Source organism: Barbatula barbatula, assembly GCF_947034865.1.
Source record: "Barbatula barbatula genome assembly, chromosome: 2".
NCBI lineage: Eukaryota > Metazoa > Chordata > Actinopteri > Cypriniformes > Nemacheilidae > Barbatula > Barbatula barbatula.
In genome coordinates, this window is record NC_136767.1 from 182,826 (window position 1) to 202,849 (window position 20,024).

The window sequence follows — 20,024 nt, forward strand, 5'->3', positions numbered from 1 at the left end:
TCTCTCTCTCTCTCTCTCTCTCTCTCTCTCTCTCTCTCTCTCTCTCTCTCTCTCTGTCTCTCTCTCTCTCTCTCTCTCTCTCTTCTCTCTCTCTGTCTCTCTCTCTCTCTCCTCTCTCTCTCTCTCTCTCTCTCTGCTGTCTCTGTCTCTCTCTCTCTCTCTCTCTCTCTCTCTCTCTCTCTCTGTCTCTCTCTCTCTCTCTCTCTCTCTCTCTCTCTCTCTCTCTCTCGATGTGATTGTCTTGAGAAGCAGATATTGATTTGTGCAGATCTCGCAGGGTGTCTGTGGAGTGAAAGGTTCTTCCTTATCCTCCTTCTAATCTTTATCCTGTTGACAGTCTTACCTCCTGCTTCAGTGTCTCTTCCTAAAGCACTTCCTCCACTAGGCAACTACACACAGACACGCACACACAGGCACAAACACACAGGCACACACAAACACACAAACACACAGAGACACACACACAAGCACATACAAACACACAGGCACAAACACACACAGGCACACACGCACACACAGACACACACACACAGGCATACACAAACACACAGGGACGCGCACACACGCACACACAGGCACACACACACACACGCACACACAAGCACACAGGCACACAGGCACACACGCACACACAGGCACACACGCACACAAGCACACACACACACAGGCACACACGCGCACACACAAACACACAGGCACACACGCACGCACACACAGGCTCACACAAACACACAGGCACACACAGGCACACACAAACACACAGGCACACACAAACACACAAACACACAGGCACAAACACACAGAGACGCACACACACACACAGGCACACAGGCACACACACACACAGGCACACACACACACAGGCACACACAAGCACACAGGCACACACACACACACAGGCACACACACACACACAGGCACACACAGGCACACACGCACACACACACTGTTATAAAGCTATTTTATAGAATTACAGAGAAAGTGATATAAATACACCATATATTTAAAATCATAAAAGCAGTAATTCATGGCATTACGGCAAATTGTTAATAGGATGTACATCAGTGATTTGATGTGTTTATTGGTGTGAATCTGTGATGGTGATTTCTGTGTTTGGATGTGATTTGATTATCTGAACATTAAATACAAATTTATTGGCATAACTCAAATTTCTTAGATGATAGCCGTTAACTGACCGATTGATCAGATTGATGTATTGATTGTGATTTATTATGATTGTGTTTTGTTTTCAGGTTTCGCCCCTGGACAGCACAGCACTCTTTCCATAACGCGTAACTAGAGCTTCTATTTTGATGTACATATCTATATATAATTCAGAACAACACTTATTTTGTGTCTAGAGAAAGTCGTTTCTTTTTATATGGGCAAATACAGAGCAATACTTGATGAAATCAGGTCACCATTTGTTGGATTTGTATTGCTGTTTTTACCTTGTGTCATTGGTATGTGATGTGATCTCTTCAGGGTTTGTAAGAAATAATGAATACAATTTCAGCTGTGTGAATGAAAACTGCTTATTTAAGAAAAAGATTTTATACCTTGAGATAAAAAGAATGTGTACATTTCTTGCATAAATAAATGATTATATTCACAACTGTGCTTTTGCATTTTTATGACAATAAATATTTCTGTGCATTCATGAAAATCACATGTTTTTCTGTCCTATGAGACTGTGACTGACCGAGGGACGAAAGGATTTATACTTCAGGTACACTTAAAGATATATTTCACATGTCATTTATATCAAATGGATGAATATCTAACTAATAGCATACTTGAAGTGCAAAAATAACATGTGAATAATAAACTAATGTTTTAAACTAGTTTACTTAGAGGATACTTTAGTGTGCTACAAGTATTAAACAAGTTGCAGTTCAAATGAAATCTAGTTGTATACTCAGACCTTTCTACTGGTAATTTAGTCCCAAGTATTGAAATAGTACAGATAGTGTACTTACTACATACAGTTAACTGAAATATACTAGAACTTCAAGAGTAAAATGAGTCTGTAGTGTAGTTATTTATTTGTGAGGTTGCTGAATGAATGTCCGTCTGTCTTGTGAAGATCTCAGGGCTGCAGGTGTGTGAAAGTATTTGTACAGTTATTCCTAGTTTTGTGAAACGAGTGCACGCTGCTTTCTTTCTTTCTTTAACTGATGTGTCCTCATTCTGTCTGTGACCTGCAAACCGATCGAAATCCATCAACATGAAGGACGTTAATATCAATCATGTAAATGCACAGATTGTCCTGTAAATGTCATACAGACATGACAGCAGGTTTGAGGATTGATCTGCTGATAAGAAAAAACATGACAAACTTTACATCACACAAGAGAAACGGAACTGATGATCATCATCACAATAATGTCTGTTTCTTTTATGATATTTTTATGACGCTCTTGTGAACTGCTGTCAAACAGATGAAATGGTTTCAAGTTTTGATGGTGTTGTATTCAGTCTTGTTTGTTGAGAGAAATGAATGTGAGTTACAGAGCGTGAAATGACGCTGGAGATGATAATGACACGCTTGTTGGTGCCGTCACATGTAATTAATAACCTGAATGAACAGATCACAGTTTAATGCTGCTGCTTATTTACAAATCACCAGTGATGGCAATAACGGCGTCATAAATAAGCGGTGGCAGTTTTTTCAGTATCGAGTAATCAAACGAATGATTGTTTCCGTCGTTACAGTTACTGACAATAAAATGCAACGTTACTACAATTGAGCTCACTGAAGCAGTTTTCATCCGAGTGGCTCTCTCTCGTCCAAAGGACCTGCAAAGATTTCAGTTTGTTCCACAACTTGCTTCTATTGTTTTCACCCACTTTGTAAGTCTCTTTAGATAAAAGCGTCTTAATGAATGTAAATGTAACAATGATGTAGCTCAGTTACTAGTACCTAGTATAACTAAATGGTTTAGGTCCTATTGAACTAATAGAACTTTCACTGTTTGCATTTGAAAACCTACTTTTGCAGTATCACTTCTGGTGTTCCACAGGGATCAATCCTGGGTCCCACACTTTTCTCCTTATATATGGTCCCACTCTCTCTCTCTCTCTCTCTCTCTCTCTCCCTATCTCTCTCTCTCCCTATCTATCTCTCTCTCTCCCTATCTCTCTCGCTATCTCTCTCTCTCCCTCTCTCTCTCTCTCCCTCTCTCTCTCTCTCTCTCTCTGTTGTGCATGCATCGAGTGAGTGTGGAGGAGCGTGGTGTGGGAAGCGTGTGAGATGTTTTTCCATCTCCTTTTTCTCTATCTTTATTGTTTTTAAATAATAGTAAGTTCTTGAGAGTTTGGGTTTTCTTACGAGGCGACATGGGGTCAAAGTTGATTCTGCCGTAAGGGTGGAAGAGTGTGTTTTGGCCGCGGGAGAAGTGGTCGGCATTGAAAATGTTTTATCCGGATCACGGATGAACAATGCTATTGTTTTGTTTATGAAGACGATAGAGCTTGCTAACTTGTTAGTGGAGAGCGGTGTGGAGATCGATGGTGTTTTCACATCAGTGCTCCCTCTCTCCACTCCTTCGAAGAAAGTAATGCTATCAAATGTGCCACCGTTCATTAAAAATGAGACTTTAACAGCAATGCTTGCTAGGTATGGTAAATTGGTCTCTCCGGTTAGATTGATCCCGATCGGTAGCAAGACCCCTCAGTTAAAACATGTGATGTCTCTTAGACGCACTGTCTATATGATTTTGAAGGATAATGTTGACGAACTTGATCTCACTCTTAATTTTCGCCACAATGACTTCAATTATACTATATATGTTACATCAAATGCAATGAAGTGTTTTGGCTGTGGCGAAAATGGTCACTTTGCTCGTGCTTGTCCAAGGAAAGTAAATGCTTCGGTTGTAACAGAAAATGTACGCACAGCTCAAAATAATGTTGTAACAGATGCAGAGTTGCCGGGCCCAAGCGTGGCAGCGGCTGCTCCAGATAAACAGGTGAATAGCTCTGAGGATGTCAGAGAAGATGAAGTTGTGGTAGAAGGGGTTAAAGTTTTTATTTCCACCCCGAATGTAATGTCAAGTCAAGAAGCAGCTGACTCGGATGAGGCGGAAAATAGTAACGGCAAAGCAGCGATGGATAGTGGGAGGGTAAACCCAAATCTTGGGACTGCGGTGTTGGAAGACGTGGGAAGTCTCTTTAAAAAACCATGTAAAAGAAAATTGTCCAAATGTCCTGCTGATAAGAAAGCTAAAAGAGTAGATGGTGCTGACGTTAGTCAGACGGACACGGACAGCGAAAGTGATTTTTCAGTCTGTAGTTTCAGCGCTAGTCTCCCCCCAAGCGGCCCTTCTAGTAGAAATTACACTGCTGATGATATAAAGACCTTTTTGAAGGTGACGAAGAACCTGCGGAAAGTGAAAATTGAAGAATATTTTCCAGACATAACGCAGTTCGTTGAAAAGGTGAAGATTTTAAGAGGTGAGAATTGCTTCACTAATAAAGAGGGTTTTCGTTTAAAGAAAATTCTGACGAGCTTGAAAACTAAGTTGGACGGGCGTAGAGATAACAGCTAATATGGGCAGTTTATTTAAATTGTTTTGTTTCTTTTGTCTTTTTTGCTTTTCTCTTTTATTTTTTATGGGAGACCTAAATATTGCATCCCTAAACATTAATGGAGCAAGAGATATCAAAAAGAGAGCTCAAGTGTTTGAACTGTTAAAAAATAAGAAAATTGATGTGTGTTTTTTACAAGAGACACATAGCGATGTATCAAATACTGCAGAGTGGGTTAAAGAATTTGATGGGCTAGCAATATTAAGTCATTGTACTTCATTCAGTGGTGGTGTTGCCATGCTTTTTTCGAAAAGTTTTATTCCATGCTCTTCTGATATTGATGAAGTCATTGAAGGGAGATTGTTGAAAGTTAATGCTTTATTTGAAAATATTTCTTTTGTTTTTGTCTGTGTTTATGCACCAACTACGGCTTTAGAAAGAATGGTGTTTTTGAACACTTTAGACAGTGTTTTGTGTGATTGTAATACAGATACTTTTTCTTGTTGGGAGGGGATTTTAATTGTACTGAAAATATAATAGACAGAAACCATGTTGAACCACACATGCATTCAAGAAAGAGGCTAACTCAGTTGATAAAGACTCACAATATTGTAGATGTTTGGAGGAATTTTCATGATACACAGAGACAGTATACTTGGGCTCACGCCTATGATAACCAATTATCTCTGGCAAGACTTGACAGATTTTATGTATTTAAGCACCAACTAGGTATGTTCAGAGACTGTTCGATCATTCCAGTTTGTTGTTCTGATCATAGTCTGATAAAATGTGTCATGAAAAAGAAAAGTATAAAATCAAAAGGCGCCTATTGGCATTTCAACAATAATTTGCTGAGTGACTCTCTCTTTAGAGAAGCATTTAAAGAGTTTTGGAAGAATGCTAAAGCTATGAAATTGTCTTTTTTGACACTGCAACAGTGGTGGGACTTTGTAAAGGTGCAGATTAAGCAATTGAGACGCCACGAGGGATATTAAAGGGTCAATGAGAGTGTTAGAAGAAGATTTGGTGAAATTACAAGAGCTAGCAGGTTCCAAAAAAGATGTCAAGGCAATGGAAGACATTAAGAAGAAAAAAAACATTCTAGCTGAAATCCTTGGATTTACAACACAAGGTGCTATAATTAGGTCCTGTTTTCAAAGTGTTGAGTTAATGGATGCTCCTTCAAAGTTTTTTTTCAATTTAGAAAAAAAGAACGGCCAGAAAAAGTTCATCCATGGCTTGCGGTCTGAAAAAGGAGCTTTATTGACCAATCCTTTGGACATCCGAAAAAGAGCTCTTAATTTTTACAAAGCATTGTATAAAAGTGAGGCTTCTGTAATAAACAATGACAGTTTTGGTTTTTTTGAGAACTTGCCACAAATAACTGAAGATGTCAATAAAGACATTAGTAAAACACTGAGTTTAGGAGAATTTGAAGATGCACTTAAAAGAATGGAAAATGGTAAAACACCAGGAATCGATGGCCTCATTGTAGAATTTTACAAAGCTTTCTGGCCAGAGGTGGGTCCAGAATTAGTAAAAGTTTTCAATGAGAGTCTAATAAATGGACAGTTACCACGAAGTTGCAGAAGAGCAATTATAACCTTACTTCCAAAGAAAGGAGATTTGATCATGAACTGGAGACCTGTAAGTTTATTGTGTAATGATTACAAAATACTTTCAAAGGCTCTTGCCAATAGATTAGGTAAAAGCCATTGAGTTTGTTGTTCATTCAGATCAGTCATACTGTGTGCCAGGCAGAAGAATTTTCAACAATGTCTCCTTTATCAGAGACATTTTAGACTGTGGAAAGCTCTTTGATTTAGATTTTGGTCTAATATCAATTGATCAAGAGAAGGCATTCGACAGAATTGAACATGTGTATTTATGGAATGCTTTAAATGCCTTTGGTTTTAGCCCAGATTTTATTGCAATGATAAAAATCTTGTATTGTGGCGTTGAGAGTGTTTTAAAGATTAATGGTGATTTATGCTCCCCCTTTAGAGTCTATAGAGGTGTTAGGCAAGGTTGTGCATTGTTACGAATGCTATATTCCTTAGCTATTAAACCCCTTTTAAATAAACTAAGAACTGTTATGTGTGGGTTGCATGTACCAAATTGTTTTAACAACTTTAAGTTATCAGTGTATGCTGATGATGTTATTGTTTTAATCAGTGGCACCAAGGATATAAATATGTTGTTAAAACTCTGGATGATTTTAAAATTCTCTTCTTCTGCTAAAGTGAACTGGAGAAAAAGTGAAGCCATCTTGGTTGGAAAATGGCCAAGAGGTGAGCCAAAGCTCCCTGAGGGCCTAAGATGGACAAGAGAGGGTTTTAAGTATTTGGGGATTTTTCTTGGTAATGAAAATGTAATTAAGAAGAACTTTGATGGCATTGTTGAAGAAGTCAAAGGACGTTTGGACAAATGGAGGTTTTTACGTCCTAAAATGTCTTACAAGGGACGAATTCTGATCATAAACAATCTAGTAGCCTCTGCTCTTTGGCATCGCTTAGCCTGCATAGACCCTCCAATTGATGTAATGTCAAAAATTCAATCAATTTTAATTGACTTTTTCTGGGATAAGTTACATTGGGTGCCCAAAAGTGTGTTATACCTGTCGAAAGAAGAAGGAGGTCTTGGTCTAATGCATCTGCGGAGCAGAATGGCCACTTTTCGTCTTCAGTATATACAGAGACTTTTAATGTACCCTGCAGAGACAAGTTGGGTGGATGCTGCTTGCGCAGTTCTTTGAAGCATCGGAGGCCTAGGATTGGACAAAGTTTTGTTTTGGCTGAACCCTCAAAGGCTCACACTATGTGATTGTCCAGTTTTCTATCGTAATCTGTTCAAAGTCTGGTCCTTGTTTAAGACTATTAAGGAGAGCAGTACCCCTTCTCTGTTCTGGTTATTGAAAGAGCCATTAGTCTTTGGATCGCGGTTGGATTTATCGAATGGGATGGTGTTTACTATACCGGAAAGTACTTTACGGAATGCCAAAGTGACGACAATTAGTCAGTTGCTTGAGACAACGGGATCAGATTTGAATGACGTTCCTGCAACAGTTTAGCGCCTTGGGATTAAATCATGAGGGGCCTTGTATAAGTCACCATTAATCAAGAAAGCTGGCGATTAGCAATGGAGGTTATTGCATGGTGCTATTGCCACCAATAGTTTTATTTCTGTAATCAATGGTGATAGAAATGATGGTTGCCCTTTTTGTTCTTTGAAAGCGACTGTTTTTCATGCATTCATGGATTGTGGGAGGTTAAAACAGTTATTTGAGATTTAGAAAGGTTTTGTTTTTCTCTTAATGTCTCTTTTTCAATGAAATTGTTTATTTGTGGGTTTAAATATATGAGAAGCCATTGTCAGAAGTCTCAATTGATACATTTGTTCTTGGTCAGGCTAAGATGGCAATCTATGTCACAAGGAAGGAGGAAATTGAGAATAATACTCATAGCAATTTAGTATCTGTTTTCCTAAGACTTGTAAAATCAAGGATTTTGATCGATTTTCAGTATTACAAACTAATGCACAACCTTTTAAAATTTGAAATGATTTGGTGTTTAAACGGGATCGTTAGTGAGACTGTCGAAGAAGAGTTGTATTTTCCGTCTCTGTTAAGATCATTTTTTTGTATGTCTTTTTTGTTATTTGTTATTTTTATTTATTTTTGAATATGACAAAAGATGTTTAGTATATGGAAATATGTAGTGTAATATGGAAGTTTAAAAATAAACTCTCTCTTTCTCTCTCATCTTCATGATTCTAATGTTATGATGAAACATTCACTTTCATTTAATAACAAACATGATCATTCATTCATTTAATTCCTCTTTGAATGTACATGATACACTTTTTTATTCTCACTCATGTCTCACATTCTCATAATAGTTATGCTATAGGATCAGCCGCACAGTAAACAGTACAGTAAACAGATGATGTGTCACAGTACATAAACATGAGCTCATTATTACAGCTGATGGGAAACATGCAGGTCGTCATGACAACAGTCCATGTCAAAGACCGTTTTTAAAAATATGATCGTTGCCGTGGATTTCTGACTGCTTATTATTATTTGTGATGTTGAACATCACTACTGACCTTTAAACGCTTCAAACATACTGTACGTGTTTGTTAGATGAAAATCTGAGTAAAGCCAAATCTAAAACACTAAACATGATAATTTACAGATGAAATCATGATTTTTATTATGAAACATTTATGATTGTTAAAAATAGCTCACATTGCTGTCAGTTCAGTTATGGTCTGTTTGTAAGTGCACTGGTAATATTTCTGCAGTTTGTCAATATCCAGTTGACAACAGTGCTTGCAGCATGGAACACTGTATCCCATAATGCAGTGCAACTTCACTCTCCATTTCCAGCGTGACTGATAAAGAAATCTCAACCATGAAATTTCAGATTCTGGAGTCTTGACTCAATATTTAATCAAACTGCTGAGAAATATAATGAATGTATTTCTTGTAGAGTTGTGAGTGTGATGTACAGACTCCTGCTGGGATGTGGATGGTCTATCAGTTTAACCCCCCCGTCGGCTGTGATTTACACCTCTGGGTGTCCATATGTAGGTCAACAGCCCATCAGCATCTATCAGCACAGCATCCTTTCATTTCCACACACACACTGATGCTCATACCAATCTCTCATGAGGTCAAACTTTCTCTATGTAGGTCACAGTCAGGTTGAGTTTCACCAGCTGATGTTTGAAACACACGCCACACGTTTATGACTGCAAATAGAACTGTTGATTTATGAAGATTAAACTGTAAGATTTAACAGTGCCCTAGCAACCACTTAAGAGTCCCATAGCAACACTCGAACCTTACCTCCACACAGGTCACCATAGAAACCACTCAGAAGATCATCATAGACCGACTCTGAACACAATGATGTGCCTGGTGTTCATTAGAGTCACACACACACACAAACACATCCCGTCTCTCTTCCTGAGACACACACAAGAGTAAATCCTCTTCTATAGCTGTGGAGCAAACGGAGCCTTTCATCCACAGAACATTACAGGACAGAAACCAGACGCCCCAGACCAACTTTCAGCCAATAGAATCACCCACAGCACGGCTTTGTCCTGTCCTATATGATTAAGTGTCTGTTTAGCAGCATATTTATATCCATAATCCTTCTTTTCAACATTATTGTTGAATTCGTTCATCTTGAAGGTGAATATATTGAGCTCCACAATCATTTCCTCTGCTAACTCCAGCTGTGACCAGAACATCATCACAGACACAAAAACCTTCATCACATCTCAAGAGATTCATTGTGAACTAATGTCAAACCTTTTCCTGATTCCCAGAGAACACCATCCCAGAATGCATTGCAATTCCACAGAGTTTGGGTATAATTTGTGTAAATCACACATGGAGGCTCATTGACATTGGACGTTCGCTGAGAATCTTGTCATGTGACGGTGATTGCTGAAGTTTTAGGTAGCTTTGTTTGAGTTGACACTCATTTAATCCACATCAAAAAACAGATGAATTGTGTTGTGAAAGAGTCGGCGAGTGAGAATAGCGTGGTCGAGCGGAGGGATGTCTCCTGTAGCGTCCTGTGAAGCATCTGGTCAAGCATATGTCCGTCATGACATTCATTACACACAACACATGTCACACGGCCCTGAGCTTCACCTGTTGTTGTGTCTGTGGTGTTTGACACCGTCAGCTCTGACCCGCATCTCTCTGATTCTCATCATCCGTCCCTCAGGAAACCCAACATGAGCGGATGATAATGGATTCAAACACCCTCATGGATTGTATTTCTTGTCCTTCTGGAAATACACACACACACAGGAGAAGGTGAACCCCAAAACCCCACGCGCAGTCCGAGGTCGAGCAAGAAAATCAAACACGCCGTTTGTTATCAAAACCTTTATTTATCAAAGAAAAAGAATGCACCATTCAAAGAACATTTCTCTATAAAAAGGAACATTGGACTGTTCTACAGTGCATTACAAAACCAGCAATTGTATTACAACATCAGGGGTAGAAACAGTCGCTCTTGTATTTCAATGACTACTCTAATTTGGTTAACAATGCTAAAATTGGACACTTTTAGAATTCAAGTCAAAAGACACATAAGCATTATTCTTCATCTGATATAAGACTGAAAGAGCCAAACTAACATCAACCGTGTGCTGATTTTCATCATCCTCCTTTTGGGGCTAAAATTCTATCGACAAACCTGCGAGTCATTCTGTGTCATTCATTCATTCATAATCCCATCAGACATGATCCTGAATTATATGATACGTCATTCACTCACACGAGGAACTGATTCTGAATCATTCTCGTGCAATACAGACGCTCAGGTGAGCTGAACCTCGTGGTGTTTATTCATCCTTTCTGGACACAAGACATGAGTGAAACCAAGAATAATTCTTCACTTCTTCACATGACAAACAGATGACGGTGAAGGAAAAGAAGAGGACGGAATATAGCCACTTCTAAACTAAAACCAGTCGAACGTATTTGATTTAGACGAACACACATGTGAAGTCATAACACAAGCGGATGCGTGATGGAAAAAGAATCCTGATTTCATTTTCACCGGAGGCTGTTCCTGAACTCTTATCTTTCCTTCAGCGTGGAGTCAAATCAATGTGTTCACACCGTCTGCCACTCTAAATCATATATTAAATACATCAGTAAAAACCCCCCGACCCGTCCCCCCCGCAGTCAGTCCATCAACTGCTCTGTACAGTAAAAAACGTGTGTTGCTACAGGATCTGGTCGTCATGGCGACACACATGTACGGCATACAAGAAGAATATCAAATATAGGGACGTGTGTTCATCTTCACGGCTACGACCTCGCTCTGACCTGCGACTGTGTTTGTTTCTCTTGGGTTCATTAAACACAAATAAACATTTCACAAAGGTAAATAAATAAAGTGATCAAAAAATATATAGGCACATAAAAATGTCTCTTTTGCTCACGTAACAGAAAAGACCAGAGGGATCAAAAATAAGATAGTGGTTTAGACAAAGCAGCACGTCTCTGTTCGATTTCTGGTGCTTGAGGATTCAGTCTGTGGGATTTTACCATGTTTACCACAGTAACAGCACGTGACGCCGGACCAGCTTCAGTCTCCATCCTTCAGAATAACTGAACAGCACTTTGATTCTTTCACCTGCAGGTGTTCAGGAGCAACACATCACGGATGTAAAAATAGAGTTTATACTATATCTGTCGGTGTAGTAAAGTGAGTTTTGAGTTTTACAACACGAGTCTACAAACAAAGTGAAGAAAACCAGCAACAATGATGATCAGAACCACTGAGAGACCTCATCCAGGTGAGAACGAATAATCCAGATCGTGACGTGAGATTGCAGAAATCTTGGCAGCAAGAAATTGGCAAGATGTCAAAGAATGTGAGCGATGCGTTGAGGCCGTCGCCACCAAACACAAAATCTTTATAAATGAGCGGTTCTCTCGTGGTCCCCTGCACACGTGCTGATGACATCTGTGAGAAGAAACGACTATAAAATTCTGATGGACGTCAGGAAAGAGAGGGTTTCCGACGCGGCGGCCGCTGGTGCCGCTGTTCCCTGTTTGGCTCCGTTTCAGGGGATGATTGACAGAAGACATCAACACCAGACAGTCTTAGAGTTTGGAGGTGTTGGCTTCTTCTGGTCTGTCGCTCGGGATCCGTGTGTGTGTGTGTGAGTGTGTGTGTGTTAAAAAGCTGAACCTGTGATAGCGTTGAGCTGCTTCATCAAACCCTCCAGACTGGCCATCTGCTCGCTCAGATCATCCTGCTCGTACACCTGAAATCAACATCCATCACATCATCATCGTCCTTCATTAAACAAACACTGTTCAACTGGAAACATGTTATGAAATGATTTTAAAGGTCAAACGTCTGTTTTTATGAGCAGGTGTATTGTTGTAGACATCTATGAGAAACACTCTGTGTGGTTATTGCATCAATATCACAGCATCATCAAATATTCCTCTTTAAAAAGAAGCATTAAAATATGAAGAATCAGATGAATATTACTCGTCTAATCAGATATTCAGTCACTGATATCTTAGTAAAAAGAAAGAAAGAAGGAAGGAAGGTTGTGGAATGTTCTTCATAATGTGAAATTTGTCATAAAATACATTTGAAGAGACTTTTACATAATAACACAACATATAATCATAATAATAATGAAGAAAACAAAAGAACAGATGAATATCATGATGGATGTGAGATTGTGAAGTGAAAGTCATTGTGTGGATATTTTAGGATGTAAGTTCCTGTGCGTGTGCGTGTTTATGATGGGATAAAGGTCGCTCCAATTACACAGACGTCTGTCTGATGGAGAAGATTTCTGACCTTTCCACATCTGCTCACGTATCCCATCATCCCATCCGTCCTGAGAAACTATCAAACTCTCACGCTGAGGATAAACACTCTTAATGCGACATCAATATTTATATATATCAACATTTCTCTCAATGGCATTTTCAACGGTTCACAATAAAGAAAGAGAACTCATAAGGGCTGAAGTGCAGAGAGAGCTGAATAATGACGGTTGATGAAGGATCAGTGTGTGTGTGTGTTTGAACTCACACTCGCAGGGTCGTCCGCTTGTTTCTGTCCGTCTTCAGTCGTCTCGGGTGCCGTCGGCACGGACACAGGTAACAGCGGAGACCTCGCTTTCCCAGCCTGCCCCAGAGATGCTGTCTTCACCTGTGCTTTGGATAAACTGCCACCTGACAACACAGACACCAATAAACACCATTACAGGAGGTGACAGAGGACGATGGTCGGACTGATGCTGATGCTGATGAGTGTGTGATGATGAATTCAAGCTCTCAGTTTCTGAGAATCATCATCAGGTGTTTGTGTCTCATTCACAGATAAAGATGGACTGACCTGACATCACTTTCTCTTTACAGGAGGGATGTCGGCGTGTCTCATACTTAAACACAAGCACTATTGATTCCAGTAGAATGTGATGTGTATCACAACTTTTGATTTCAGCGCTGTACGTGCAGATTCATCTCCGGCTCATTTGCTCAGATTCATCTCCAGCTTTTCTCCCGGGAGGAACACGAGCGGTCACAGAAACACAAAGCTCAATCCCAGCACACCGAGACAAACACAAACAGCTGGAGGCGCTTGTTAACATTCTCAACACGCTTCAGCATTTCTTCAGCAGTCAACTGTAAACTCATTTATTGACTGTAGAGCTGCAGGCTCGTGAACGTTTCAATCCGGACCAATAGAAATATTCATCAGCTTTAGGCAAACATCAATATTCAACACGTCAGCATTTTACAGTCAATTCTTCTGTACAACAGTGGATGTTGAACATGAACTTTACATGGCTTCACTACAAAAAATGAAATAAATCAGAAATGTTTTCTGTAGTTCAACTGTAGTAAGCCCCAGTGAACCATGATTTGACTACAGTTTAACTGTGGTGTCTGTAGTAAACTGACATCATATATGATCATGGGATCCATCCCAGAGCATTGCACAGACTCAGAAGCACACGTATAGTAGAATGCTTTGGATAAAAGCGTCTGTCAAATGCATCAATGGAATTGATCAGTTGGTGAAATGTTTTCTGTGGTGAATCAGAATAGTCTTCATCACACATCCCAACGTCACACCTGATGTCATTCACACCCGCAGACAGCTGCGTTTATTATCATTCACAACCACAATCTGATCAAAGGCTTGAACATGTCACTGATGTGTTAACTTTATTTCTTGTGTTTGTTCTATATAAGGTTGAGCACATTCTCTCTGTGTCTGTTTCACATGCCACACAAAACTCCAGTCTGAGGTTCAACACAACATGAAAACATGACACAACATGTGTAAGTCTTTGTTTCTGAGCTGAACACACACACACACACACAGACAGAGAGAGAGAGAGAGAGAGAGAGACAGACTCCAGGAGTCTTCAGAAGGTCTGGGGGGGTTTTCAAAGGCAGTATAATTGAGTTTTTGTTGAAGATGTGAGACACATCAAACACATACACACACTGAGCAGAACACACTTCATCTACTGAGTGTGTGTGTGTGTGTGTGTGTGAGTTTCTATGGGCATTCACACATAATTCATTAATGAAATCCCAAGATCGTGTAGTAGAGCAGACGTCTATAAATAGAAGCTTGTAGAACATCTGAGCTGAAAACATGTCCATTCATTCTGGATGAGGAGAGCACGCACAACTCAACATCCCCAAAAGTGTTTGAGGAAAAGCAATTAAATCCTGACTGCAGGGCAAAACATGCGCCCGTCTGCATCTGCTGCTGCTGAAATCTACCACCTGCAGTACAACACACACACACACACACACACACACACACACACACACACACACACACACACACACACACACACACACACACACACACACACACACACACACACACACACACACACACACACACACACACCTCCAGTGATAAACACAAACCCTGCTCATCATGTGTGTGTCATTCCATGAATCTATGGACATTACACACACACACACACACACACGATGAACACCTGACAGTCCTTCAGACTCACTGGACTAACACAAACTCCAGCAGCGTCTCATCTCATGACTCAGATCATCAAATAAAACAACACATTCAACAAACCCTCGTCCTGATACTTCAGAAATCACTCTGTGAGTTTATATTGTCATGATGAATGATGGACACACACACCTGATGAGGAGGAGAAGATGATGACGTTCCAACCATAAACCCAATGTCTCTTAATAGCATGTTTGATCATTTCCCTGATGATGGAGGGTCAGTTGAGTGTGATGTGTTTACCTGTCTGAGGCATCATGGGAGTGTAGACTTTGGGTTCAATGGTGCTCATGGGTGGAGGCAGCAGTGGGTTTGTGAAGCTGCGCAGTGGGTGGGTGGGTCGTACACAGGCGGTGGGAATGGTTCGGCTGGGAATCTCCTCTGACACCACCGGCTCGGACTGTACTGTGGGAATCAGAGGCTGTTGTTGCTGTGAGGCCATCGGAGCGACGCCTTCTGCTGAAAGAGCTGAAACACACACACACACACATCATGTCAGAGAAATCAACCCATTCAGATCTTTAAACTCGCTTCGGGTTTGATCTGTCACACACATATAGATAAAGAGTGTGTGTTTGAGTGTTTTACCTGTGGGGTACGTGCGGTCCACAGTGAGTGTGGAGAAAGGCATGGGGCGCAGACTGAATTTAGGGTGAGCGCTGTAACCGGGCGAGGGTAAGATTCCTGGGTACTGACTGCTCTCAAGTGTGGGCACTGGGATTGCACTCACCACCGCTACAGAGAGAGAGAGACAGATACATGAAACCTGTGAAGAACTATTATCCGTATCTGTGACGATATAATGATATTTGTGTTTTTGTGATGTTCATGTGATGTTGTGTTAACAGATGCTTTTATCCAAAGCGACTTGCATTGCATTCTCCTATACATTTATACACAGGTATCAGCAATCCCGTGAGATCAACACACAACCTTGCGCTGTTAACACAATGCTCTTACCACTGAGATACAGGAAAGCTGTAAAGCACTTGTGTTGTTCTTCTGAATTTGTGGTGTAACGTGATGTATTCTGCAGTGAATGGTAAAGCAGTTTAGGGTTTTATTGTGTTAACGGTGTGAGACACTGTGATTGGTCAGATTCACTTCAACCATTAATCATGTGTAAATATTTAAACACATACAAGAGGAAACCTGTGTTCACTTCACACCCGTGAGACTAAAATCTACAAGCCCATTAATTCCATTAAAACCCTTCAATGATGCTCACAACCCAACACAGCACAACACAAAAGCACAACGCAACACAACTACACATTTCACAAACCATAACAAGAGCAACTTGATCGACCTCATTGACAGTGTTTGTGTGTGAGTGTGTTAGTGTGTTTGTATGTTAGTGTGTCTGAGTGTGTTTGTGTGTCTGAGTGTGTTTGTGTGTGTGTGTGTGTGTGTGTGCATTTTATAACTGATTATGTTTTTGGTTTAATACAAATTCACAGGTAAAGATTATACATTTAGACGTATCTCTCTCATTTATTCATCACGATTTTTAAGAAACATCCGTGTCTTGTTTTCCAGTAAAACACGTGAATATCCTTTAATCAACACACGTGTATCTCAGATAGATATTAAGAGTTGATCTCATTTCTTGTGTTTCTGGTCATAGAGCAGTACATACTGTAAAGCACCTAAACCATTCAGGACAGATTCTCTCAAGATCAAAGTCAGAATATCTTACACAATGTTGTGTTTGTCATGTGTGGTTTTGTTTGTGTGTTTTTGTGTCTCTGTGTAGCGGTTGATCGTCTATTCTCATCTTCCATGTTGTGAGGACACGACATCCGTCTCTTCAGCAGGAGAGATCTCGACGGGAGGCAGCGAGGAGACGCCGGCTCAGATGTGAAGCTACACGCCGCGTTATGCACAGAATCAAACACAACTGTAACACAAACACTCATCCAAACACCTGCTGACACACAACAGAGCTCTCATCTGATCAGAGTTAAATGGGTCCCTGACACACACACACAAGATGTTTCTTCATCCTCATGTCGAGTTCCTTTCTTCAGAACACAACAGAAGATATTTTGAAGAATGTTGATGATACAATAACACTGAACACTCGTTTTGCTTTTAGAAGAAACTCTTGGTGATTTTTGGGAACGACTTTTAGAGGACTCATCAGTGGCCTGAGAAACACTATCATTAGGCCCGACAGCACCTTCCAAGACATCATCAATTGTACCCTTTGGATTTTCACCCATCCGTGGCTCAATACCATTCAGAAACTCCCTGATGAGAATTAATTTAGGCTCATACCAGTCTACATGGTCAGCCTCCTTTTCATTATCGTTCAACAAACTTTGCACAGACACTTGTAATTCCATAAAATCCGCCAACACGATGTTAAAAGTTTGCACATGTTTAACAACAGCTTCTTTATTTTAGCTTTCCTCTGCGAGATGCGAGCAGAGACTCCTTTTCTTCCATAATCGCATTTATTATATTTTGCACGCACTCCACTCCAACACGCAGTCTTCATTTCAATGATTTATTTCTTTAACATTACTAAATTAAGTTCATAATTTTGTCAAACGAAAAGTCCAAACAAAGTAAACGAAGTGGTCAAAAAACTGAGTAACCACCATTCCTAAATCCAAACATTTGTTCTTTCATGTCACTTCCCCTTCCGCCCATACGCGGTGACATACACATATCCTAACTCGACAGGTGACTGATAATTAACTAAATGAATACATACAAATATAAATACGCACAGACTAAATAATAATAAGCAAATACATCAATAAACTTCAATACAACACTCATAAGACAAGCGGCTCGAACAGACTCCATCATACAATTCAATGAGACATTTCTCCAAATATCTTCTGTTGTGATCCACGGAGAATAAGACCGATTCAGATTAACAAACACATAAATGAATGAGTTGAGATTTGATGAATAAGTGATGTTGACGTCAGTGTTTGTTGTGTTTGTCCCTCACGTGTGTTGCTGGGTTGAGAGTCCATCATGGGAATCATCATTTTGTTGCGTGTGGCCCTTCGAGCAGCCAGCGATCGCTCTAATGTGGAAATGCTGCTGGACGTGTCATCAGCGTCTGCGCCTGTGCAGAAAAACATCATCATCACCTGTGGAGCAACACCTACGGCTCTCCACCGAGACCACAGCCATCCCCTCCTCACCTGAGTGACTGCTCTTACTGCCTATCTGACTCTCTGATTGGCTGTGACTGACGGGGGCCATCTCCTGACAGCTCTGGATGGGCGACTCACGGCCGGAGGGGGCGGAGCTCGAGGGTTTTTCCATGTTCTTCATCTCCATCTCCTCGTGATGAATCCAGAGGTCAGGAGGTCTCAAGTCTTTCTGACTGCCCTTCCTCTTCCCTGCGCTGTGAGTCGCACGCTTCCTGAACGCACACAAACACACACACCAGAAAAAAGATGGTGAAAAAAATGGCAGGGCTTATTTTGGAATATAACATGTTTGTGTTTCTTCTACTAATGAGCTCTGAACTTTACTCTAGTGTCTGCCTGAAACACACACACACACACAAATAAACAAACAAACACACACACACACACACACATAAAAAAAACACACATGCACAGAAACACGCAACGAAAACACACAAAAACAAACACACACACAAAAACAAACACACAGACACACACAGACACACATAAAAAAAAACACGCACGCACAGACACACGCAACAAAAACACACAGACACACACACACAAAAACAAACACACAGAAACACGCAACGAAAACACACAAAAACAAACACACACACAAAAACAAACAAACACACAGACACACACACATAAAAAAAAACACGCACGCACAGACACACGCAACAAAAACACACAAAAACACACACACAAAAACAAACACACAACGAAAACACACAAAAACAAACACACACACAAAAACAAACACACACACAGACACACACACAATAAAAAAACACGCACGCACAGACACACGCAACAAAAACACACAGACACACACACACAAAAACAAACACACAGAAACACACAACGAAAACACACAAAAACAAACACACACACAAAAACAAACAAACACACAGACACACACACATAAAAAAAAACACGCACGCACAGACACACGCAACAAAAACACACAGACACACACACACAAAAACAAACACACAGAAACACACAACGAAAACACACAAAAACAAACACACACACAAAAACAAACAAACACACACACACACACACACATAAAAAAAACACACATGCACAGAAACACGCAACGAAAACACACAAAAACAAACACACACACAAAAACAAACACACAGACACACACAGACACACATAAAAAAAAACACGCACGCACAGACACACGCAACAAAAACACACAAAAACACACACACAAAAACAAACACACAGAAACACGCAACGAAAACACACAAAAACAAACGCACACACAAAAACAAACAAACACACAGACACACATAAAAAAAAACACGCACGCACAGACACACGCAACAAAAACACACAAAAACACACACACAAAAACAAACACACAGAAACACACAACGAAAACACACAAAAACAAACACACACACCAAAAACAAACAAACACACAGACACACACAGACACACATAAAAAAAAACACACACGCACAGACACACGCAACAAAAACACACAGACACACACACACAAAAACAAACACACAGACACACACAGACACACATAAAAAAAAACACGCACGCACAGACACACGCAACAAAAACACACAGACACACACACACACACAAACAAACACACAGAAACACACAGACACACATAAAAAAAAACACGCACGCACAGACACACGCAACGAAAACACACAAAAACAAACACACACACAAAAACAAACACACACACAAAAACAAACACACACACAAAAACAAACACACAGACACACAC

At 40.3% G+C, this 20,024-nt stretch overlaps 2 protein-coding genes across 2 annotated transcripts in view; both read right to left on the reverse strand.

The window, feature by feature from the left end:
* ostf1 (osteoclast stimulating factor 1) overlaps window positions 1-9,880 on the reverse strand; it is a gene marked incomplete at its 5' end in the record, with an annotated part of 15,715 nt that extends 5,835 nt beyond the window's left edge. The window contains 3 exons of the mRNA XM_079449690.1: window positions 9,383-9,433; window positions 9,606-9,777; window positions 9,854-9,880. Coding sequence (XP_079305816.1) covers window positions 9,383-9,433; window positions 9,606-9,777; window positions 9,854-9,880 — 250 coding nt within the window. The remainder of the gene's footprint in view (window positions 1-9,382; window positions 9,434-9,605; window positions 9,778-9,853) is intronic.
* A 552-nt stretch (window positions 9,881-10,432) lies between these two features.
* Window positions 10,433-20,024, reverse strand: part of dcc (DCC netrin 1 receptor) — a gene marked incomplete at its 5' end in the record, with an annotated part of 123,842 nt that continues 114,250 nt past the window's right edge. The window contains 6 exons of the mRNA XM_079449703.1: window positions 10,433-12,339; window positions 13,131-13,273; window positions 15,345-15,569; window positions 15,690-15,836; window positions 18,070-18,189; window positions 18,269-18,492. Coding sequence (XP_079305829.1) covers window positions 12,250-12,339; window positions 13,131-13,273; window positions 15,345-15,569; window positions 15,690-15,836; window positions 18,070-18,189; window positions 18,269-18,492 — 949 coding nt within the window. The 3' untranslated portion in view covers window positions 10,433-12,249. The remainder of the gene's footprint in view (window positions 12,340-13,130; window positions 13,274-15,344; window positions 15,570-15,689; window positions 15,837-18,069; window positions 18,190-18,268; window positions 18,493-20,024) is intronic.